Here is a 25,213-nt window from a genome sequence, read left to right as displayed (position 1 = left end):
CAGAATTTTAGACCTGTAACAAAATCACCAGAAATGTGTCCAGTCCCTGTATCCTTCCTGCAGCTGCCATATTCCAACATCTGTGCCATCCATGCTTTGGTTTCACAGGTGGCTTGTTCTTGTTTATTAAAATATCATTTCCTTTTGGGTTTGCTTGTCACACAGATGACTGCATCTAACTCAACCCAAATCTGTATGTAATCTGCTTTAGCCTGACCTTTCTTGTTGGAAAGACTTTCCCAGAGCTATCCATTCCAAATGTTAAAGTGAGATGATAAAGAAGAATGGATGCTGGTTCATACAAGAGGGTGTGAGTTTCATCTTCCAGGCAAAAGGTTCTGCTGAGGTCTTTTAGGACTTGGCCTGATACTACTTCATAGGAAATAGACTTCTAGAGAAATCTGTATCAAAACCAGAGCCAGTCTTATTGACATTTTGCTTCTCTAATATATCTCCTGTGAGTTTCTATTCCTGATGATGACACAAGATCAGCTCTGAGAACCAGAGGCCAAACCTTGCAGTGATGATCCAGCTGTACCCATCCACCATATCCATATCTCTGTGGAGGAAAGAAGAAAAAGACAGGGCTAGTTAGCTCTCTGCAGTAATAATAATAATAATAATAATAATAATAATAATAATAATAATAATAATAATAATAATAGCAGTTCTTACAAAAATACCTCATTCAGGAGAAACCCTTACACGTGCTGAGCTTTGAGCCAGAGTAGCCTCACTGACGTCAGCAGAAGTGCTCAAGTGTTGCTGGACTGGACTAATGGTGTTTGTAGAGCTGGAATTTTAGTTTCCAGTTCAACAACATTTTTAAACAGCTGCTTTAGAAATGCTGAAAATTGCTTACTACATTGAGGTTCTAACTGAAATAATTTTGACACTGAAAATATTAAATTAAGCATCTGGCAGTGTGAAAATTGAGCCGTCAACTTTCCAATCTGTGATCAGTTAATCATTAGCACAAAGATGCATTGATTCCACTTTGCAGCTTCCATGACTCAGCAGCAGGAGTGAAGGTCAGCCTCTTGTCTATTAATATTTAAACAGGGAAGAGAAGCTAAAAAGGAGAAGCTTAGATGCTCATTGATTCTTCCAGAGAGATTCAGAATTGTTCATGCAAAAAACGCAAAACCTACATAAGATGCTGATTTCCTTTTACTTTCATAAATTATCAATTAGAAAGGAATGAACTCTTGAAATCTCTGAGTGAAAACAATGCTCATAATTCCCATTTCTCCAAAAAAAAAAGAAACATTTAAAATGAAACTAAGCAAGAGCAGGCATTTGTTTTGCTCAAGTGTAAACGATTTGGACACAGTCCTGAATTTCCTGTGATACCAAATCATCACTCAGTGCCACTGTGAGCTCTCCTAATGTGGGTGTGAAGAGCCAAACCTCCTGACCTCAGCCAGAGATGCAGTCACTGAGGCTGTGTGCTCTGTTTAACTATGCAACTATGTAAATTTTATTTAAATTTATACATCTAGAGGTTTATACACATGTAAAAATACTGAAATTTTGGGAAATTTAATGAGCGACAACTAATGAGAATTATAAACTAGATCCATGCTAATTGCAATTGCAAGCTGAGCAGAAAACAAGCACCTGAAATGGGTACTGAAGGAGCCCATAGGCAGTAGAGAAACTCATTTTCAACTGATTTTATTCTTTCTTCCCTTCAGGTATTAGTTGTAGGTATTGACAGTCCATATCTGCTTTTTCTGTGATTTTCTATACTTGTGATATTTTCCTAGGCTGTTAAATCAGTACCTTGACAATAGAATTTTCTAGTTTGAAGGTCCAGTATTTACAAAGTATTTACAAAGCTGGAAACAAGAAGTTTAGCACTAAATAAATGTGTGCATGGTAAGATGCCTCATTGGTTTTCCTTGCATGATCTGTGTTAATGGCTTGAATTTCCACAGGACTCCAGGGAATTCTTAGAGTTGTTTTCTACTCTGAGCCCATTAATAAACTATTAAATTGCTCAGAACAGAGGGAAAGAAACCTAGCAGGTGGAAATTAAATTTTAAAAATTTGGTATTTGCCTCTTTATCTCTGTTTAAAGAAATGCAATGCTGGCCCACAGTGTCTAACATTAGTGAATTTAGTCTTGATGTACATCAGTGAACATCAAGGAAATCTTGGGGTCATTTTGAGTCAGTGAACTTATTGCCCTTTTAAAGTACTTACATACAAAAATATTTAATTTTTTTAAAAACCCATATAACACCATGTTTTAAAAAAACCCATATAACATCGTGTTTTAAATGAAGTAATTGCACAAAGACAACAAAATCTGAAACATGCAAAAGCAACCTGTCTTTCTAGTATGGATATTTACACTCCTATCCATTTAAAACAGACATAATTATTCTGAAAGTATCTGTATCCTCACCTACATTATCCAGTGTATGTGTTTTTCATCAGGAGCTGTTATTATTACAAATAGGGTGTTCAAATAGATATTTCTAAAAACCTTCCTAGCCAAACAAGGAAACAAACATTCCTTTCCAGGAGGTTTTGTGCATAATGATGTTATTTTTCACAACTAATGAAGAAATAATCCTATGTATGTTTTCAATGCCAGGTTTTCTCATGACTTTTTTTTTTTTTTCTAATATGCTGTTTACATTTCCCAGCTGCTCTCTCTCTAATATTGACTGAAACTGGACTGCCTAAAATCACAGAAATGCAGAGCTAATAGATATGAAATCCTTTCAGATTGATTACATTTAAACCTAAATGAGATTTTTCATTCTAAAATGCATTTCACAGGATCATGAAAAACATTGTGGACAAGAATAAATTTATGACACTGAATAATAACAACAATAGCAACAACAATAAGCTAACATAAATTCATTAATAGCTTCAGTGTTCTGACAACTGAGATTTTCTATTTTAAATACAACAGGCTGCTTCTTTCCAGTAACTGAAAAAAGAACAGATATTAGTAAAATTATCATCATCAATTAGCTGTACTTATAATGACCCCATTCCCATTGAAGTTAATGATTTCATGCCTGTGGGTATAATGATGTGAATAAATTTGTCTTAGTTAACATTAATTTTGTTTAATATTTGATTATTTATTTTATTTAAAACAAAAGCGAATACCATGTAGGAATGGAACAGAACAGCTCTATTTTTATCAAGAAAGTGGAATTTATACCTTATTATCCAAAAATCTTGTGTCTCAAAAAACTCAAGGAAAACTTTAGGAATTGCTTCAGAATAAATAAAAAATGGGGAACAGAGCCCAGTTTTACATGCCCTTCTGACTGGACTCTTGCTTTTCAAAGTAGTGAAATACAAATATTTTATAGTTGGAAAAATATCCCAAATTAGACAAAAACCTAGAGATATTTACCCCAGAACCCTTCATTCATTTTTCTTTCAAAAATCACATTGGTAGCAATGGTTGCTGATAACCTAAGGCACTGAATATCTAAACTCTTGTTACCTTTTTCAGGTCAGGCCATTCCTTAGGTAGAATGTGGCTATGAATATCAATTTTCATTTTTGAAGTGCCAGAGGAGAAATACTCCTTCAGTGCTAATGTTTTGTGTGTCAGTGCTGCTATCCCTGCTGTCCCTGGGTCACAGGTTATTATTCCCTTTGGCTGCTGGCCAGATCCACCTGCTGTCCTATCAGGAGAATGGGATACAGCGGCCAACCAGGGAGCCTAATTCCAGAGGAGTGGCTCTTCAAAAGAACAAAGAGTTTGAGCAGAAAGTCCCCAGGGCAAAGGGAAAATACTTGAGCAGTTGATCGAGGGCAAAGGGAAAATATTTGTTTGTATCGGCACTGAAGTGATTTATTTTATACAGCATCTAAAATGTCAAAAAAAAGTCAATAAAATTGAGTTAGTATAAGTGTATTAAGCATGCTGACTTGAATTTCCTCCTTTCTCCCTTTTAGGTTGTGAAATTATTTGTAGAGGGCATATAATATGCCCTTGGAAGAATCACACATCCTCATCTATTCTCTATTTTTCTTGCATTTTCTTTAAAGTTATATTAACCCCCTCCAAAATATTGAATTTTAGCCAAATCTATGCTCTGCATTTTACATTCCCCCTCCTCATCATTGGTTCACTCAGGATATTTACACAAGCTACTGCATAATGGTGCTTACAGCCTCTCAAGATGCCTCCATTATACAGGAATACATAGATGTATTTCAAATATACCAGCTTCTGCATCCTAAGTTAGGCTTAACTGGAGCTATTTCAGATTTCCTGTGAAACTACATCTCATCTTTTGCCCTTTACTCAATTTAGAATTACACTTTGCTTAAGATACCCTTGCTCTTTATTTGTGCTGTATTTTTGTCTGTAATTTATTCCCCCTGTAGTTTTATTTCAGTATATGTTACTCACACAACGTCCTCTTGTGAGTGTTTGTTAACCATTCCCTGATTAGTTTTTTTTTTAGTGAAAAATGCTGATTTTTTTCCCAAACCCAAATGCTGTTGTGAATCTTGCAACTTGAAATCAAGCATCTTGAAAAATAAGCATCTTGGCCCATTTTGTTTTATCCTTTTCCTGACCTCTGTATTTTATTTGGGCTTGAAAAAACCCCAGACTCTTGCATTTCCCTACTTGCTCACTCATTAAACAAGTCTGCTTTGGATTTGGTCAGATAACTTTCATGGGAGTTATTTTTCATGTCAACTTCTTGTGATAGGGTTGGTTGGTTTGTTGGTTGGTTGGTTGATCTTGTACTTTGCAGCACGAGGTCACTGAATGTTCCAAAGAAATAGGAAGCAGCAGTTTTGGGAAAGTATTCCCTAAATGAAGGAAGACAGAGCCAACAATTTGCTTTAACAGATCAAAACCCTGTGATTGAAAATGGCAATTATTTCTGTCTGAAAACCCAACTCAATCTGTTCATGACCAGGCTGCCAGGTTAAGCAGCAAATGGGCTCTCCTGCCCCAGGTGTGACAGCCGGGCTGTGTGATGTGGCACTGCAGTGTCAGCCCGTTGACAGCCGTGCTCCTGCATGGACTACAGCTGACAGAAGAAAGAAGTATTGATTCAGCTCTGGGAGCTCTGCATCATGATGGGAGGCAAACACTTAAAGTGAGACCTCCAGTGAAGAGATGTCTGCAAGACAATTCCCTTCTTAGGCATAGAAAGCAGAGTGAAGGGAGGGAGAGGGGCACAGAAAGATTTGTGCACCTGAATAGTCTAAGACACCAAGAGTCTTCAGTCACCAAAGCTGCAGGATTCCATGCAGAGCTCCGCTGCATTTCTTCAACACTGAGCTTAATTTCCTAAAAAAAGCTGTAGTTGTTAGTTACTGCTCCCAAGACACAGCTTAGCTTGCAAACACTGTAGTACTCCCACGCTGCATTTCATTTGTCAAAACACATCATTTAGAAACCACACCAGCTGAAGGCAACATGTGTGTCCATGTCGCTTGATCAGAGGGCAGTGAGACATCTGTCTGTATCCAGCAAGATCCATTGGGCCAGCAGCAGAGAGACCTTCACTGGTTGGGAACAAAAAGCTCTTCAGATACTCAGGCACCCAATGTACTCTAAACTGGAAAACATGACTAACAACTCCTCCAAGGACAATCTAGCTACAGGCTGTTCAGCCAAGGCTGATTTCAGACACACACACAAAAGCCTAGCAGATCTATAGGGTTTCATTTCACTGTAGGGACAAGCACTGAAGTGAAAGTGGTGTTAATTGGAGGGCAGTAAGTGCTCTTTTCTGAAGCTATTTAGCTTCTTTTATGAAACAAGTGCAGAATCTGAGATTTGGAGTCTTCAGGATCGAAATTCAGTGTTATGTTCTGGCTTTGCTTGTCGGGGTGAAAAGGGTTTCTTTGTGTCAGTGGGAAAACCCTGACGTCTTCAAAAGAGTCTGCATCAACAAACACTGGTAAGCCCTGCAGAGAGCTCTGCCACATCCATGCTCCAAGGCAGCCCATTTTCAATTAGGCTGAACAAAGACACAAAGAGGCAAATTCAGGATGCTGATCTCAGAAAGGGCTAAAGTACTCAGGCCAGTTTTTTATACCTTCCATTTTGCCTATTCCTCTCTGGCACCTGTTTTGGGAGTGCACATTTGATTGTGCAAATCAGCTGTTTTACACATTTGCACAGCTACAGAAAAACAAGTAGAAAACTCTTTGTGCTTGGTAGCTAAGATGAAGTACTTAAAGAATCCGTTCTTTCCAAATGAAATAAATGTTGAGCAGCACACTTATATTGGTTGCTTAGCAACAGGTTATCCTTTGGCTGTGCTGGGGACTGCACGGGTCCTCTGAGACTGCCATTACAGACCTGCTTGGAAATGTCAGATTTGGAAAGGATGCAAAAGTCAGTAATTCTATTTTTTTTCCTGTGGTATCAAATAATTAAACCTCTCCTATTAAATTAGCCTGATCACAGAACTTAAACCTCTTCTGGGACTCTAAAGCACACAGACTTCAGTGGGAGAGGTGTCGTCTGAGTTCTGCAGGGAAGAGCAACAATGGTTATGGTTTCCCTCCTAATGAGGAATTACATTATGCAGTTCCCATGCAGTACTTTCCATGTGGAGCTCTCAAGTATTATTTTTCTCAGGAAAACATCCTTTCACCTAGCAGAGCTACACCAGGAGGACATATCCAGCTACAGCTATACCAGTAAAGTCCTGAACCAAGATGTATCCTGGAGAATGAGTGGTGTTATGATTTCCTGTTCTCCAGTGCAATAAACCAAACACTCAGTGTGGCTGCCTAAGCTCCTGGTGGCTCGCAGAGCCGGCTGGACTGCAGTGCCAGGGTTTTCTTTACACACATTCACAGGGGCAACTGAAAAGGCACACACACCTCCAATCTACAGTCAGCTAAACCAGCTCAAGGTGGCAGCAGTGCAGGTGTACTCATCATTAAATGCTGAAGAGCAGTAGATTTTTCACTTTGTTATTTAAAAGCCTTTGCAGACACAAAGAGCTGTAAGAGCCTCTGTTTACACAGACATCAGAGCTGCTGCTGCTCTGTATCTTGAGCCCATTTAGCCTTGCAGAAATTTTGGGCTTTTTAGCTCAGGTGTGGCACTGTACTGGTGCCCCTCTGATGCTTCCAAGGTCTCAGCTATTGACTCTGCGTGGTGAAGTTTCACGGTTGCGCAAGCTCAGGGTGATGCTCTCCAGGTGAGGAGAGCTGCCACAGCCTTTTTGTGTCACTAAAATTTGCAATGTAAAGGTGTCCAAAGTTGCTGACGCCTCTGGCAGCCCTGCACTGCTCTGTGACCACCATCCTGCAAGAGTTCTGATGAATCACACAGTGATGAAAGCAAACACTGTCTTCTGCCAAATTCGTGACCATTACTGTGTTCTCTGTACCTAAGTGAAACCATTAAAAAATCCTTATTTCTAGAAAATATTACATAGTTAAAATTTAACTGCCATTCTAAAAGAATAAAACAAAATTATATGGCTAACCTTCAAATAACATAATTATTTTCTTTATACACTACAGTTGCAGTCCTGCAATTTACACTTACCATGCATTTATCCTGCATAGACATATTCTACAAAAAATATAAATTAAATAGATATTTTCTAAAATGTCAGTATGAAAAAAATAGAACTTTATTTTTTTCCCCATTATTAGACTCAAGCAAATAAAAAATACTCTATTTAAGAATGAATGAACCAGGCCAAGGTTCACTCCTGGGCAGTGACAGCAACCAGACAGATACCAGCAGCATAAACGTTGGCCAGAAAGAACAGATGGAATGAAGCTTACAGATATCAAAAAGTCATAATTTTCAAGTTAATACCCCGTGGTAACATCTGAAATAGTTTCAATTATTTAGAAGGCTGGTGCCTAAAACAAGTAAATAGTAACTCCTGCTGTATGTTGTCTCAACAACTTTTTTTTCTGTTTGTTAGATAGTCAAATCCTCACTTTTCCCTCTTTGCAGAGGCCTCTTTGTGGGACTCCTTGGGCACATCTGAATTCTGGGGACAAGGAGAGAGTTCTCAGAGCTTTCACTGCTTCAGAGAGGGAGTGAGTGCACAAGCACGGACCTCTCCAGCTCTGCAGATGTTTTCCATGTAAATGTTTGGGGTTTCGTGCTGCAGCTACATTTATTCATTCATCTGGAGGGGGGAGTTTGGCCGAGGAATTCCTCCCCAGAACATTTCTGGAGCCTATTTCACTAGCTGAGTCCAGCTACAAACAGGCAGGTACTGCCTTTTGGCTTTTTATTCTGACATTAGGAATTTAATAACACCCTTTGAGGATGAGCCACCTTCTTCACAATTACTGAAATAGATCCACGACTTCCTGGCTGTGTTTAAATGTGCTTTACTAATTTGCTTGATTTTGTTTTTTCTTTATTTGCTAAAAAAAGATTAAGAAATTGGCACCTTCGTGCTCACAACTACAGCTAAGACTGTATTGCAGATACACCAAAACATCTGTGTTAATTTCTGTGTGTGAAGATCAGAAAAAAAGCTGCTCCTAAATAAGATCTATTTTCTCCTTCAGGATATTGCCACTCATCTCCATCAAATGTTTCATTTAAACTTTTTAAAAATTGAAGAAAAATTCAGGTGTTTTAGAAGAACTCTATGGTAATTAATAATTTCGGACCCAACAGAAAGACCCCTTAAGTCACCAGGAAACCCAGTTGTTACTGCAGAGATCAATCAAGTGGAGATTCAAAAAGCAATTTTGAAAGACAGACCTGGAAAGACAGACTCATTTAAATGAGGAATCACAGGTAAATGAGTTCAGTAATTAAACACCAGAGTGCTGCTTTTGGACTAGGTGTGACAGCCCGTGCCAGCTTGGTGCCTCAAAAGCAAGATGTGCATTATAAATCAGGACTTTTTAAATGCTGTTGGTGCAGCTCCCTGTGAGTGCTGCAGGCTGCAGTTGGTGGAGCAGCAAGCAGTGGCTGCAGAGCTCCCAGAGAGCAGAGATCTCCTCCTGATGGCCCTGGGCTCTGCCTGTGGGATGTGACCCAGGCTGGCCCTCCCTCGTCCCTCTGCAATGTCAGAGCAGGCTGGGGAGAGCTGCTGCTGAGCACGGTGCTGATTTACAGCCAACGCTTTACACATTCATATCATGCACTGGCTGGGGAATGGGTTTTTAAATTCCCTTTGTCTCAAGTAATTCAGCTTTTTTAGGAACAGAAAGGAAATACATGCCTCCAAATATCCATTTTTCTAACATGTTTGCTTGTCTCTGCTGTATGTTATTGAACAACTGGGTGTACTGAAATCCCTTGGGGCACAACCATTAGGATGCATGCTTCAAATACCAGCATTGGGATGGTGCTTTTCACTGAGTGTTCACCATTGACTAAATAATAAAGGAAATTTCTGTCGCTAACCTTTTCATATGAAAATCTGGTAACTAGCAATACAATTTCATACCATCTGTGAAACTCTCAAGTTTTGGATCCTAGTAATGAACTATGGGTGTTTATTAAAATTAATCAATAATACAATTAACAATGATTAATGCCTATTAATTTATAATATTACTAACCAACTAAAAGCTACATTCAATCTCTTCATCTCAAGAGACAAGAGGAAACCAGTTGCTCTAATTCAGTGGATCTATACCCTTGTTCATATTTGCAGTTTGTAGGTACTTCAACAATTTGGTTGAAGGCAGATCTCATGAGGTATTTTTGATAGCAGTGTTACAAAAGGGTTGAATCCCATCACCCATCACAGGCAAATACAAACCATAAGCACTTCTGTGTCAAGGAATCACACATTGCATTATCTACAGCCATGCACTGCACAGGACAGTTAAACTCATAGTTTATCAAACCTCGGGGGATAGGATGAGTAAAATAAAGTTTTAAAAAGAAAACACAAACAGTTTAACAGCCTGAGTTCGTGGCAATCTTTTGGTAAGTTTCTCCAGGTGGCATCAATCTGTCCTCTTCACAAAAGCCAATTTAGAAACAAGCACAAGTTCTACTTTTCTATTATGTGTTCCAACTGCATGAGGATTTAAAAGACCTTTTTAATACTAAGCTAATATTTACTTGATTTCTTGTCCTTGGATACTTTTCCATTATTGGCCCTGGCTAACTGAACTGGTTCATCCAGCTCATACTCTACACCTCTCTTGCAGTAAAATGTTGCAATATTGGATTGCCCCTTTCCAGCCTGGAGCCTCTTACATTCTACATAAAGAATAAAGAAAAAACCCAGCTCAGAATACAGAATACAGGGAATACAGATATGTGGATAACACATATCTGATCAGTTCTGTTGAAGGAGTTGGACTTCTGCTCCACCTCAGATGGACCTTCACTGGTCAGGACCTGAGGTTCTGGGAGCCTCACTCTTGAGCACCACATAATTTTGTAAGGGGATTGCTAAGAGTTCATCTGGGTGGAGGAAACAGCATAATCTCTATATTTAAACTTGAAGTGATAAATTATTCTGATTACCTATCCTGAATTAGCTACTAAATAAAAAAAAACCTCATGTGGGGCTCTTTATTTAAAAACAATTTTCAGCACTGCAGCTTTGCTTAGGACACCTCCCATCACTTCAGCTGGAGCCATGCAGCCAGAAAGGAAGCAATCTGCAGCACTGAAGTCACTCTTTAAATGTTAAATGCAGAAATGGTTGGACAAGTTTTATTCTAAAAAGCACATTGCACACATGATCAGATATTGTTGCCATGGCTGACTTCCTTTATTGCTTTGAGTAAATCCATATTTGATGCATTAAGGATGGATTGGGTTGCTGTTGGGTAGAAGTAGGTCAAGTGATTTTTAAGCCACAGTTCTAAGCATAGATTAAGAGCAAACACAATAGATAATTTCTTATTTTTTAAATCTTTAGCATCTGCAATTATAGTCAACCTATTATTAACTTGCACTTAATGCATAATGCCATCTAGTGGGAAAATCAACAGGTTTAGATGCAACAAGTCTGGATATCCCATGCAGTATCAATCTAATTAGTGTTGCAACCACTGGACAGTTTTAATATGGAAATAAGTTTAAAGCAAAAGAGCCTCCACAAAAACAAATCTTCACAGATGATCATTAGGGTCCCTTCCAAATCAAATTGTTCCATGACTCCATGAAAATTTAAATATCTTCCAAAGACGTTTTATCCTCAGAGTAAAGATAAGCAAAACAATTCTATTTAAACTTCTATTTAAAACGATTATGGAATATGAAACAGACCTCGGTAGATTCTTGATTTTATTTCCTGATTAAATTTCATGTAGAGATTGAATTTTTGGTAAACACAATTACACAAACTTCAGCCTGATAAAGGAGTCAATTTAAAGTTTACTGATACATCAGCCAGAACAACCTGTAATTCTGGAGAGTTTCACAATTAATGATCTTCGTAAGCATGAGGTCACTTTTCTGTACCCATAAATAAAAAAGGAAACAAAGTGACCAAAACTCGAAGTTATATAAGGTAAAGGCAGTAGACTTATCATAAAAAGAGAGAGTAGAAGAAGGGGCTTAGATAGACTATCAAATAAGTAATGTACTCCATTGAGAGCCCTTCTAAAATCAACAGTAAAGCAACGATCCAAGAGGAGTAATTCATCAGGATTTTATCCTTCAGGAAGTCATAGCACTTATCCTTTATTGGTAAATTAACCTGCTCTTAGGCTTGAATTATCACTTTCTCTAAACCTCTGCACATTTTGTGTCAACCTGCTTTGATATTAGCTTATTTACTAGTTACAAGGTAAAACCTTACCCTGTAACAGCAGCATAAGCCCTGACTATATTGGCCAAATCAAAGAACTCTGGGCCTGGAGGACCCTTTGGAGATAATTTAGAACCATTTTCTCTGGGTAGGACCATAAGCACCCCTCTCCCGGGTCAGCTGTGTGGCATTTGTGGTAGCTGAACTTAGAAATCCTCCAAGGGACAAATTTCCACCACCTCTTCCAGTAACCTCTTCTGGTGATGCACCAACATCATAGTGAAGAACATCTTCCTAATGTCCCATCTGAACCTCTCATGACACAGATTGTGACTGGCTCAGGCCATTCATTTTCATTCTCCCTCTTCAGTTTTGAAAAGGGAAGAAGAACAAGCAATTCTATTGTAGCAGTAAAAGAGATTTTGCACAGCAAAATTGTGGAGAAAAAATTATCTTATTAAAAAGTTGAAGGTGTCTCCCCAAATTCTCAGCCTGAATGTAAGGCTCAAATGAGTAAGCCAAGAAAAAGCCATCCAGAGCAAAGTTAGAGGAGTGTAAGTTAAAAACAGGAACAAAAAAGACACATCTATCTTATAACTAAGTAACAATTATACTCAAACACTAATTATCTCTTACAAGTCTTGTCTGATGCAAGAAGTGTGCTCAGCTGCATAAACTGGGCTCCTTTTTCACATGAGATGTGCTGTGGGTCTGTGTGAGTGTTCTGAGGCTGCCACTGCCACAGTGAGGCCTTTATCTGCTTCACTGTCTGTGTTACAATATTGGTCCACTTGTTAAAAGTCCAACTAATTAAAAACACGTCACCTTGCCTTCATTAGCTGAATTTCAAATTTTATAAGAAGAAACCTTTTTTCTTGTGACACACACAAAAAAATCCTATCTCACCCAAATATGGCTTGTGGTTGACTCAACCTGAAAAGTCACTTTGTGATGCATCTCCTGCTAACAAATTATACATTGGTATCCTGACAAAAGTGACAAAACCCAAACATGTGAATGAAGACACTTTGGTACAAAGATAGGACAAAGTCTGGGTTTTTAATTAAAGAAAAAAATGAAGAAAGCAGGTACTTCTGGAAACACAAATCCTGAAGTCAGGAAGACTGTACACCTAGCTACACTTTCTGAGCATATTATTTGAAAATTAATTAAGCCAGTTGGTTTAATGACACTTTTTATTTCTATTTACAGATATTGCCTCTGTTTGCCTAAATATATAACTACAATTGATTTGTATAGTATCAGCTGTGCTAGTCAGTGGATAGGGCAAAATATAATCAAAATATATAAATTCTGTCAGTAAAATAGAAGAATGTGAAAATTAAGTGAAACTTCTGTGGCTATTAAGGCATCCCTGCACCCCAATACCAAAAGTATCAGTGGTCTTGATGATGGAGAGGGAGCTGCCTGCATTACTCTGTGACTGCCTGTCCCTTGATAACTTTTAGGCCTCATCAAAAGCTTTAGACAGAATCTGAAAGAGACAGAAATTGACTTTCATCATAGTCTGATCAAATTATATGACTGACATTGTCATCTTTCTTTTTGGTTACAGGACAATTTTATTGCAGCAGAGGTTCAAAATTTCACTGACATTTTGAGCTTCAAACTTCAATTGCATTTAAATTTTAATTTTACTGATTGTTTAAGAAGGCATTTGTAGGTGGAGTGGATTTAAAACTCTTCATTCTATAGAGAAAAGTTCTTCATTTTCCTAAAGATGCTCCTCTCCCTTGTAAAATTGGCAAATGCTAACAGCCATGCACAACTGCTAATATAACATAAATGTTTTATTGGGGTTATTAACCAACTACCTTATCCATCTTCCATAAATCCAGATCTGACAGTGTTCATTATGGATAGGCAAATGTCAATATTCACAGTGTATTTCCCCATGCAAGACCAAATAGAGATCCATTGCTTTTCCTACTGCTGCATGCAGAGAAAGGCCTGGCTTTTGGGTTCAAACTTTTGGGGTTGAATTCCACTAAAATATGACCTCCATTTCTTCTTACAAGAAGTACAACATGAATTATGTGCTTCACTCTTTAGGAGGATGAGAAACAATCAATATACTGTGAAAATAAAGAATGCAAAAATCTATTATCGCTCCCCAGTAGGTTGTCGACAATATTTCTGCCTCTTCCAAAAAATTAGTATCTAGAGAATTTAATTATTTTACCTACAGCATGTCCCTTCATTAAAATGAAGTATTCAAACCCAAATTATATGTCAGGACTCAGGAAACTAATTTTATGTCCTCCAGGAAAAAAAAGCAACCAGAAACAAAATCAAACAGGCAAAAAAACATTAAGTGGGTAACAGATTCCTCTAGGTATTAGAAATTTTATGTCCATCAAGACCTAGCAGAGTTTGATTTAAAGTGTCAAACATCTGCTGAGAAGGTGTCAAAAAGCCCCCAAAACTGGCACACAGAGAAATGTGAATGGTTTGCTGGCTATGAAGAATATGTTTTACAACATATTCATTTTGGCAGTGGCTATCAGGCTTTTTCCAAACACTCTTTATAGTTACCCTTGCTAAATACTCAGGTGGGAACGTGCAGATCCCCAGCAACAATTCATTTGGCATCAGAAAAGGACAAAATACTCTTCAATAAAATGCAGAAATATTATCATGTCATAGAGTTTATCAAACAACTTACAGCAAAAGTGACCTGTGGATACTTACTCAAGAGCAAAGAAGAAGCAATCTAGGTATTATTGCTGTAGAGGAGTAGAAGGGTAATTCCCTCAAACACTCACTCAGGGTCTTTTGATAAAGATGAAAATACAGCAATAAAAAGAAATTGTGTTGCTGATGACACAAGGAATACTATACCAAACTAAATCACAAATTAGAGCTTAAAATATGAGAAAAGATGTGAGTTGGGAACTATTCCCCATAAAACCTATTTTTTCTTTTTCTTTTTCTGTCTTTTCTGACACAGGCATTAGGTCCTTACCTTCAAAGTAGGGATTACCACTCTTAATTTTTTTCATTTTTTAAGTGCACAGGATAAAATTTATAAACTATAAATATTTCATACTTGCATGGGGGGGAATCTGAATATGAAGTAAATGTGTATCTACCTTTTCATGCAGCCTTTTTTAACAAAACCTGTGTCTGGCATGTTGGAAAAAGGGCTCAATGGACTGGTGCATCAGGAAGAATTGACTTAGAAAGAGGAAAAGTGACTCAATCTATTTATGATAAAAAGAACGTTTTGTGATTTCTGTAGTTCACTTATTTCATGTTTAATCATATGAACTTAATGGAAAATTGTGTATAAATTTTCAGAATGAATGTGAGAATACTTGAAGTTATGCAAATACATTGGAAGTGTCTGGTTGTTAAAATGCTTTAGGATGGGAATTATCATCAAGTAATTATAAACAATTGAATAATTTTATTACAAAATTATATTATTTTGCTTCCAAGGGATTTCCTAGCTTTTTTGTTTCTTTTCTTTGATGCAAAAATCAAATATCAGCTGCTTAAAGTCACATCATCCAATAGGCTATGGATAGAGTCTCATTGGGAATAAGATCTCTCTACATGGTGTGGAAAGCAGGAAAAAAGTATAAAAGAGGAAGATTATGACTTAAGTATCAGGTTGTTACCTCTTGAAAATTAATTTTCCCTTCCATTTCTCTTCAATACTTGTGAATATTAACAATGAAATAAAACCACAGTCAAATAAGCCAGTTTTATTCAGTTACACAAAACCTGGAAACGAGAGGTCTGCAGTGGTATAAAGAAACAACATTGTTTGGAATAGACACATTTAGTCTTGCTTAACTGCAAAATATTTCTCTGAACAAAATAATGAGATTAGTTTTTATGGTTTCCCATATTTACACAGCAGTTTTATCTTGAATTAAGAACGGCTCTTAAAATAGTTTGAAAATTCTCACTGTAAAGAATCTTTTCCAAGATTTTCTGCTCATTTCCAGATGACATATTTTGCAGCCTGTGCTTTTATTCCTCCTTTGTTGCCACAATGGAATCTATCAGTGCTTGTGGCTCATGCTGGCTGTGGCATTTTTTGCAAATATGATCCTGCAACAGCATTGTATAGGGAAAGGGTAGGCGCTTATGTGAGGTCTCATCAATTACTTACCAAGGTCACTGCATGCTGTATTCTCTGGGAATCATATTATGGGTACTCTTCACAGCCTGAAGGAAAAGGTACTGAATTATCATATTCTTTTGCCAAAATAACATTCTGATTACTTTTGACCCAAAGTTAATATTCAGTCTAAAAATGCCAAGAAGAGAGACAATTTCAATTTAAACTCTATTTAACCCAGTGCAAGAGAAAAACACTAAACCACTGACATACATTGGATAATAATTTAAGCAAGCTCAGTAGTTTAAAAATTAATGTACTGTTGTGTACCAACATCAACATTATTTTTAGTGTAAATGAAAAGAACAAGGTGTATAATACTAATACTGAGAGGTGTCCAGACCAGGTTAAAAGATCCTATTGACCACTGAAAATGCTGTGGGGCTACAGGTGAGCTACAGAACAAGAGCAAGATCTGTGTCTGCCTCTGCCTGCATGCCACCCAATAAACTAGCAAAAAACCAAAGAGCTAAAAAACATCCTACAGTGTGTAGCCTAACTTGTTTGTAGAAGAAAACTGTAGGAGAAAAGAAGACTATGGCAGCCAATGTCACACAGGATGGCTGAGGGACTATTAAAAGAAGTGATAAGGTTTGTTAAAAAAGTGAAATACAGAATCTAGGGGTTTTCCTCAGTAAACAGACATATTTAATGTAGTCATTAGAGAAGGACATGTCTGAATGACCTCGAGTATCTTATCACCTCATCCACAGACAGACATGAATAGGGAGCTGTAGTGCAAAATTACTGAGCACTTAAGCACCATAAACACTTATGGAAGGTGCTGTCTTTTGGAATACCAGGATAACTCAGTTTCAGACTCTGGTCCTAGAGGAGTGACACTGAAGATGAGCTATAGTGATGACCTTTATGGGAATGATGGCCACCTTTAGAGCTGGATTGGTTCTTAGTTTTGTTTGAGATGTGTCTCTGCAGCACTGCTCCTGCTGTAGGGCCATGAAAGGCATATTGATCCAGTAAGAAGTGAGAATTTTCTTTTGACTCTCAGCCATGAAATGTCTGATAGACCAAACTAATAAACCACCCTGGCTGACACTTGCACTTCCTGCAATACAATACCACTGACAAACACAGAATTTTGCTGCCAAAAAAGGGCAGTTTTGTGTTTAGTGTATGTTTGAAATGCAACCCAGTGAACAAAATGGTGTATGGGATTATCTTGCTCTTATGCCTTTAAGCACAATAACAAATAATCACCAGGTCAGCTGACCAGCTCTTTCCAAACCTGCGAGAGTGCTCTTAATTTAAGTGCTGCACTTAAGATGTTGGTCAATATGGAACATGGACAAGCTAACATCAATGAAACCAAGCAAAATTCCTTCTCAGGAGCCTTTGAGTGCACCACTGTGCTCTGCTAATTCAAGTGAAAACATTCCAGTCAGTAGTGCTAAAATGAAAAGGAAAACCAGAAATTCAAATCCAATTGACATTATTCATAGGCAGGGAGGGAGGAAGGAAGGAAGGAAGGAAGGAAAAGAAGAAAAGGAAGGAAGGAAAGGAAGGAAAGGAAGGGAAGGAAGGGAAGGAAGGGAAGGAAGGGAAGGAGATAAAAGAACCACAACAAAAGCAGACCACAGACAATACAGATAAGGAAGAAGTTCTTTGTGTTGCTGTTTGCTGTGGTGCATGAGACTTTCATCTAATCTGAAATCTCTTTTCTCTGGAAGTCAAAATATTATGAAAATTATAGGCAGCTCCAGCTGGGAACAAAGTTCTGTAAATGTGTATTAATCTTGCAGCAGCTACAGGAGATAGGATGGTGTCAGTCTAGTTAGACTGAATACAGAGACATTGTTTTTTTTGTTTTTTTTTTTTTTTAATTGATTTTGGGTTTCTATTATTCCTATCCACCCATGGGAGGTTTGAGGGACTAAGAAATAAAATAATGTATTAATATGGCTATTAGAGTGAGGCTTTTTATCTTCATTAACTTTGCCTATGGGTTTCATACACAAGAAATCCAAGAGCTGGAAAACAGGATCCATGACTTTAAAAATCTAGCCCTACATCTTTATCCAATTGAATACACTTTGTGTGAATGTAATGAGAAATAAGAGGCAATTCTGGAAAGCAGCTTCCAGCAGCTATGATATGACACTCTTTCTGCTTCTTAGTAGCCAGTTTGTATAGACAATGGAGTGTTCTGAAAGGCCCTTCATTGTGGATCTGCCTAATGTTTTGAATTTGTATTTGCTAAATGCAGTGTATGACCCTTCTCATGCTGTGTTTGAAAGCACTGAAGAGAGTCATTTAAAATAAACTACAATACTCTTTGCAGGCATCATATTCTTTGGTATAGCCTGAACACTATAGCAATTATACAATTAGAGATAGCTCCAGTCCCTGCCAGACACAGTTTTATGTAAGAACAGCAATTGAGGGCAACTGAAAAAAAGAGAAAGAAACCCATTAAAGTTTAAAACTTGTGCTTTGGTGTTCCTAGTTCCTATTTTTCTCTAAATCATTTGAAAACCTACCCCTGTGACCTCCTTTTAAAGAAATGGAATTAGGAATCTCCAGGCACTTTCCTCTTGGTTTGATTTCTGGAAGTTCTAAGAATACCAAAATAGCTCTGAGAGACTAAGAGAAAGGAGGTGGTGTTCAAGGAGAGTCACTGCTCAGTTTCTCATTTATCAAGGAATAAGGAAGTTCTTACTGGAATGGATCAGATATGGATTTATCTCCATAAAAGAGGAGGGATCTTGCAATAACTGCATTAGGGAGCATTGTATCTGTTGCAGCAATTTCAAGGGACCCTTCATGGTTTGTCCTGGCTGTGCTCTGCACGGGATGGCGCCACCAGAGGTTTCTGTGACCCTGTGAGGTCTCAAAGAGTGGTTGGTCCCCATTCCTTCCCTCTGACCAGGTTACAAAACTGGTTCCACTCATTTAAGGATTCTCACTTTACAGACACACTTTAAGTGAAAGAAACACATCACAATCTATTTTTATAGTAAGCAACAAAAGGCAAGGCTTTTCTACTTTTCATTTACCTCTCACATGCACACATCCATCTGCTGTAGCATCTTGCAGGTTCTAGGTAACCAGAGCTTAATACAGAGCCCTTAAAGAAAAAAAAAAAATCCATTTTTTAATGCAATTACTAGTTTTCAACTCCTCCCAACTCAGTCCAAACCTCAAAAATAACAGTTCCCTCAAAAGAACTCATATGTTAACTTATGCACATGAGAAAAAAACTCTTTTGACATTAGCATCAAAGAGGCATGTTGTAATTTACAATCCATTTCATGAGGAAAAAGCAAGTAATTTTGGCATTGCTTATATTCATATTAATGCTGATCCAGCTAGAAGAGCAAGAGCTCTGGGATCACAAAGCAGGGTAGGATAGCTAGGGGTGAAGGTGAAATTTGGGTGAGAGTCATGAAGACTTCAAAAATATTTCATACAGTAGGTATGGTATACTATGCAGAAATAAATAATAAGATTAAAAACACCAATCCCTCACATTACAACAGCCATCTCCATTCCATAAGACAGCCAAAATGCCAATCAGTTCCTAAATGAGCATTTTATGTTACTTACATTTACTTATATTTTACTTATAGTTTTTCAAATAATTAATGATTTAAAAATTCCAATGAAAAGATTTTGAAGATTAGTATACAGTTTTAAGAGGCATTTCTTAAAATTGAGCCATTTCTTAAAATTAAGACATTAACAATGTTGCACAGACCATTTTTAGAGAGGTGTTACTAAACTGCTATGAAACTTTTTTGTAAGGCTGACATCAGCAAGATTCTGACAGTTTATAAAATCATGTCTCTATGTTGGCATAAATATTAATTTCCTGCTGGCCTTTCTATACTCCCCAAATTCACTAATTTGTCAAAGGAGAAAGGCAACCTGATCTTCATACAACTTTAATCGGGATTGTATACTTATGTATCACAAAAGGACCAGGGCTGTAATGTTTAAATGTCCTTTGATATTTTCCTAGACAAATTTTTCAAGTCAAAAACATGCTGCAGCTTCAAAATATATCTACATGCTAGTAAGCATGCAGTTGGGAGACTGTGCCCTCACAAAGAATGCTTTGTTTGTTTGTACCTCTCCATCTAGCCATTAGAAACCAGCACAGAAGAGCAAGCAGCCCTGGCACAGATTTATCTGTAAAATTTTACATCTTTTAAAAAGCATTTCTGTGCTCCTGAGATTTTAGTTTTTTCCCCCTATGTTGTTCTGCAGCCCTAGTAAAGGCAGGTGAGCAATCTGAGGAGGCCAGTGAGTGTAACCCCATGCTTCAACATGAGATCGCTGCACGTTCGAGGGCAGTTTTAGGGCAACTCCGAGTGTGACAGACCGACAGCGCTGCGGGCTCTGAGAGCCGCCTGTGTGAGGCGATTCTGCTCCGATCCCGAAAAAGGCCAAAGGCAGGGGGGGAACGAGCACATCCCCAGCCAAGGGGAGCTGCGTCTTTACCTGTGTGAGGGGAGGCGAGGCGGACAGGGCCGGCACCCTCAGCCCTCGGGAGCGGCGGGAGCTCTCCGGCTCCGACAGCCCCTGGACAGCGCTTCCCCCCGAGGCTCGGCTGCGGGAGGAGGAGAGGAGGAGAGGAGGAGGAGAGGAGGAGAGGAGGAGAGGAGGAGAGGAGGAGAGGAGGAGGAGGAGGAGGAGGCAGAGCCCGCCATGGCGAGGGGAGGCTGAGGAGGCTCCCGCTCGCTGAGCTCGGCGGGGCGGGGAGGGGACGGGCAGCGCCGGGAGGCGGCACCGCGCTCCACCTGCGCCTCTCGCCGCGGGCAGTGATGAGGCGGCCGCGGGCAGCGGCTGGCGCGGAGCACCCGGAGTTTGTTCGCTGCCCGTCCTCGTCTCCCTGATGCTCTGAGCCGGAGTCTCCTCCTCTCCCCGGGCTCGCACCCGGGCTGGATGCTCCGCTCGCTCCTCGCTTCCCCGCCACAGCCGCCGGCCGCTTCCCGCCGCCCCGCAAGACATGGAGCCGCCCGCTGCCCCCCTGGACACCACTCCGGACCCCGCCATCGTGCAGCCCCCCGGGGCCAACCCGCCCGGTGCCCCCCGGGAGCAGCAGCAGGAGCAGCTGCGGATCGGGGAGAGCGGGCAGTTCAGCGAGGGGCTGGAGGACAGAGGTGAGCGCTCGTCCGTCCGTCCGTCCCCCGCCTTCCTGCACGCTGCCCTGCGCTGTGGCGAGCCCCACCACCTCCCCTGAGTCCTGAGGCGCCTGATACCCACCCCGACGGCTCCTCCGACACCCTCTCCGCAGCATCCTCTGGCTCGCTCTCCTGGACCCGTACCCTGCCCATGCCGCCGCAGCCGCCCTGCCCGTCCCCTCCCCTTCAGCCCTTCAGCCGCACACCGGTTCTTGCCCCCCGAACTCCCCCCTCCAGCCCAGCTCGCCCACCCCTCATCCCGCCGCTGGCAGCCGCTTAACCTCCCCCCCGCGCCACCCTCGAAGCTCTGCCCCGTTTTAGCTCCCGTGCGAGCGCTCCGCGACAGCTTTGAAGTATTTTTATAAACTCTATTCGTGGCTGTTCGCAGCTCGCCCGGGAACTTGCCTGCCTGGCGGCGGAGCGGCTGCGGGCGGCACACGGCTCCGCAGGCAGCGCCCGGCCCAGGGGCGCGGTGGCGGCGGCGCTCCCGGGGCTCTCGGGGCTCTCCTCGGAGGCCGCTGAGGTGCCCAAGCCCTTGGGGTGGCCGCAGCCGCCCCCCGCCCGAGCAGGGGCACAACGCGGCGTTTCTGGGGGGGCCGCCCCAGCCAGGCTGCGGGTTGAAGTCGGGGCACTTGTCTCCCTTCCCCCACCGAGCTGTGCACTTCCACACAACTCGTTTTTTGTTATTTGCGGAAATACCTGACCAGGTGTTTGGAAGCTGCCGGCTTGCAAACCGCGTAACGCTTTAGTGCGAAGCACATCCATTTCGGACATCTGTTCAGGGCTCACTCACCTGCCGCCCACAAAGGCAGCTGCCATTTTAACCCTCCCCACTGCCCTGTCCTCCACAACGCCTCCAGGCTCCTCTTCCTCACAATTTGTCTCCATCTTTTAAATTCATCTATTGGCTTCCCTTAGCCTGTCTCTCTGTTGCCTTTTCTTCCTTTTCCATTTTGCTTTCAGCATCCAGGAGTCCCTTTTGTGTTCTCAGTGTTCATCCACAGCCCCTTTACACATAACCCCTCTATGTCCTGTTCCATGCCCAGCTTCCTGAAGCCCGTGCCTGCTCACAGATCGTAGACACGAAGTAGAGGAGTGAGGGGGAAGAGCATTCACCACCTTCCTGACAGCTTCCAGTCATGCTGGGGCTGGGGACAGCCCTTACTCAAGGGGTACCCTCACTGTCACTGCCAGTGGCTGAGGACAGGCTTTGTGCCTGCCTGAGGGCAATCTGAGCTCTCTTTTACACGAGTGAGGAATTCTGATTATGGTTCCAACACATAAGTTTGGTTACAGAAAATTTTAATTAGTGCCCAGTATGACAGAGCCAAAGGTGAAAGCTGTCCCTTTTGGCATTAAGGGTAATTCCATAATGATAGTGTCTGTTGTACCTAACCTATCTCTTTCTATAAGGGACATGAAGCTAAAGCTGCTGATTTAGTTTTATTCCTTGCCTCCATGCTCTTTCTATGGCCCTTGCAGTATCTTTCTTTTAGCCTTTCCTGTAGTTACTGGTTCCATGTGTACCAGGATAATTTCATTGCAGAGGGAAATCTGGTATGCTTTTTGCAGGTTGTCCCTGTTGAAAATGGTAGCAGTCTGTCCTTTTAGATTGTACTTTTTCCTACAGTCTTTTCCAATGAATCATACCAGATCCAGTTATAGACATGATGCTTCCATGTTTGCTAAAAATAAATACTAACCCTAAATTTTGGAACTAGATATTTGCTCTTTAAGAGCCAGATCCAAAAATCGGTGATAATTTTGTGGATGGGACCCTTAAATTAACATCTTTAGGTGAACAGGTTTTTTATTAGCCTTATCTCTTCCACAATTTCTAACGTGACATTTTAAAATGATCCCTTAGCCAAATAGAAAAGTACTTCTGGTAAGTCAGCATATGGTAAAGAATATCCTAGAATCACTTCACAAATATGCCAAGCTTGTGTTCTGCAACTGTTGGGCAGGTTTTTTTCTCCTTCTGATTTTTTTATGGGAAGAAAATCTGTTAATATGTGAAGATGCTGAAAGATAAATTAAAAATCCAGTGAATTTAATCAGTTCCTCATCTTTTCTATATCTCAAGGATATCCATGTGTTAAATAAATTATTGGCAATAAAATTACTCAGTATGTTAATTTCAGGGTGGAGGAATTTCATTTGTAGATAGTAGCTTTTTATTTTTGTAGCAGTGCAGGTCATACTGAAAGATTAACTTCCATCCTCCTGTGGATGCTTGCTTTCTTATGGTCAATGAAGAAATATGGAAGTTTACCTTGTGATTTTTGTTCTTGTGTGTAAATTAATGAGCTGTTGTTGCCTCTAAATAATTTTTATTCTATGGGCTTGGTAGTCATGTGAATGAGTTTGTATCTTTTTGTGCTGGCCTCAGGACATTCCTAAGAATTATATGATCTTTCTTGGGGGTGAAAATTTTAAAGACAGAAAATATATTTGAATTATTTCAGGAAGGAAGGGATCACATCGCTGACAGCCAGAATATGCCAGCCATTTTGAGAGACAGAGAAACACACACACACACACACGGCAGAAGTGGTGGAGTTTTATAAAGACTGCAGTCTCTGTCATACTGGACACGTGCTTGACATGTGAATAGTAATCAGGAGTGCTGCACTAGCTCTGGGGCTTGTTATTCATCCCTCAGTTTAATTAGGGTATTGTTTGATTTGTTAGTATCAACTATGTATGTTGGACTTCCCAGGTAATATGAGCTGTAGCCATGAATTAAAAAAATGTCTTAAAAGAAAGAAATAGGTGAGGATATCTGTCATTCTGATCTGTGTTTATTTGAGGTTTGAAATATTGAGAGCCAAAATTGGCTGAGAAAACCTTTGCTTTACGTTCCAAAAAGATTTGGACCATAATTTGAAATCCTTGGTTTGAGGAGGGGACAGGAGGGGTGAATACACACAATGTGAAAGATGTATTTTCTCTATGGTTAGATTAGTAGAAATCCCTCCTATGTTTCAAGATGTGTTGCTGAATTACCTCATAGCAGACAGCAATTAAACTGTACATCGTTATATATAGTAGCAGAAGATAGGCCAAACATTTGTGGGGAAAAAAAGATTCACCCAAATGAAAGCAGGCATGTGAGAAATAGCTGTGCAACACTATCAGTAAAGGACTCAAAGCTTTTGGAGTTGTCATCTATCAGTTTTTGTGTATTAGACAAAGAATGCATGTATTAAGAAATAGACATAATTCCAGTATAGGGCCTGGTCCATGCAAGTTTGTAGATTCTTTTCTATTCATAAAGGGGGGGGTGTGTAGCACAAAGTGTGATAATATTTTAAATTTTCTAAAAATACAATACAAGCATGAAATTTTCAGGGTGGCTTTCTGACCTCCCATAAAGAAACTCTCTGTGCTTTATTGTAACTGGGGTGTAAAAGGCATAAAGAATTTTTCCAAGACAGTGTGTATCCCACCAATTATGCTGGGATTACAATCAGTAATTTTAACAGACTCCAAGTGGCAGAATAAAATCTGATGGCTCAAATTTGACCACCCCTGGATGCCTGCCCCTCTGCTGACATAATGCTGCCCCCAAGGCAGAGATGTCTCATTCAGTTCTGAATTGATTCCAAAACCATTGCAGTTTTCAGCCAGTATATTACAGTCAGTTGAAATTAATATCTGTGAAGGTTAATAAACTTGGTTAAACATGGTGTGGATTCAGGAGTACCCTGAGAACCAGATCAGATGTCCCTGCCTTGAAAGTGGCAACAGCCACCAGAGAGAAAACTGGGGAAGGTGAGAACAGTAACAGCTTCAACTCTTCTGTTTTAATCTGGTGCTGGGTCTGACACAGCCTTTCTTCTCCAGCCTTTGTCTGAGACCTTAGAGCAGCTACTGAAAGTTGTGCTGTTAAACCAGTGTCTCAGTTCAATGCATTCAGAGCAGGCAAATCCCTCTGAAAAGTGCTCATCATCTGAGAGGAGCCACCCACATCTTCTGGAGTAACTCATTAAGAAATTTAAAGCCATCAGGTTTTCTCTCCAGTTAAGCAGATTTGAGCTGAAGCATAATGGTGACAGAGAATGTATGTTTCAAATTAGATGAATATATTAAGCATAAACTAATCAGAATGGGATATACAGAATGGAAATATGTAAAATTCTGAATGCATTTTAGAAGTGGCTTTAGACTCATACTGAGAGAATAAAAACCAAAGAATGTTAATTTATGTTTAACCTGCATTCTCTGTGATGTAA

The 25,213-nt window shown here is 40.0% G+C and overlaps 2 protein-coding genes across 3 annotated transcripts in view; one reads left to right on the top strand and one right to left on the bottom strand.

Annotated features, from left to right (window-relative positions):
* Positions 1–21,111, bottom strand: part of ACMSD (aminocarboxymuconate semialdehyde decarboxylase) — a 39,086-nt gene extending 17,975 nt beyond the window's left edge. The window contains exons 1-4 of one of the 2 annotated variants that reach the window (XM_066553600.1): positions 21,058–21,111; positions 18,846–18,916; positions 15,823–15,878; positions 515–559 (exon numbers count right to left, since the gene is read on the bottom strand). The gene's annotated coding sequence lies outside the window, so the exon portion shown is untranslated. Of the gene's footprint in view, positions 1–514; positions 560–15,822; positions 15,879–18,845; positions 18,917–20,292; positions 20,402–21,057 lie in introns of those variants that run through there. The other variant, XM_066553599.1, reaches the window with a different exon arrangement.
* TMEM163 (transmembrane protein 163) overlaps positions 20,550–25,213 on the top strand; it is an 88,334-nt gene continuing 83,670 nt past the window's right edge. Inside the window, exon 1 of the mRNA XM_066553601.1 lies at positions 20,550–20,954. Within this exon, the coding sequence (XP_066409698.1) occupies positions 20,801–20,954 (154 nt within the window). The 5' untranslated portion in view covers positions 20,550–20,800. The remainder of the gene's footprint in view (positions 20,955–25,213) is intronic.

The sequence above is a fragment of the Molothrus aeneus genome, chromosome 7 (assembly GCF_037042795.1).
Source record: "Molothrus aeneus isolate 106 chromosome 7, BPBGC_Maene_1.0, whole genome shotgun sequence".
Classification (NCBI taxonomy): Eukaryota; Metazoa; Chordata; class Aves; order Passeriformes; family Icteridae; genus Molothrus; species Molothrus aeneus.
This window is presented reverse-complemented; position numbering and strand designations above follow the sequence as displayed.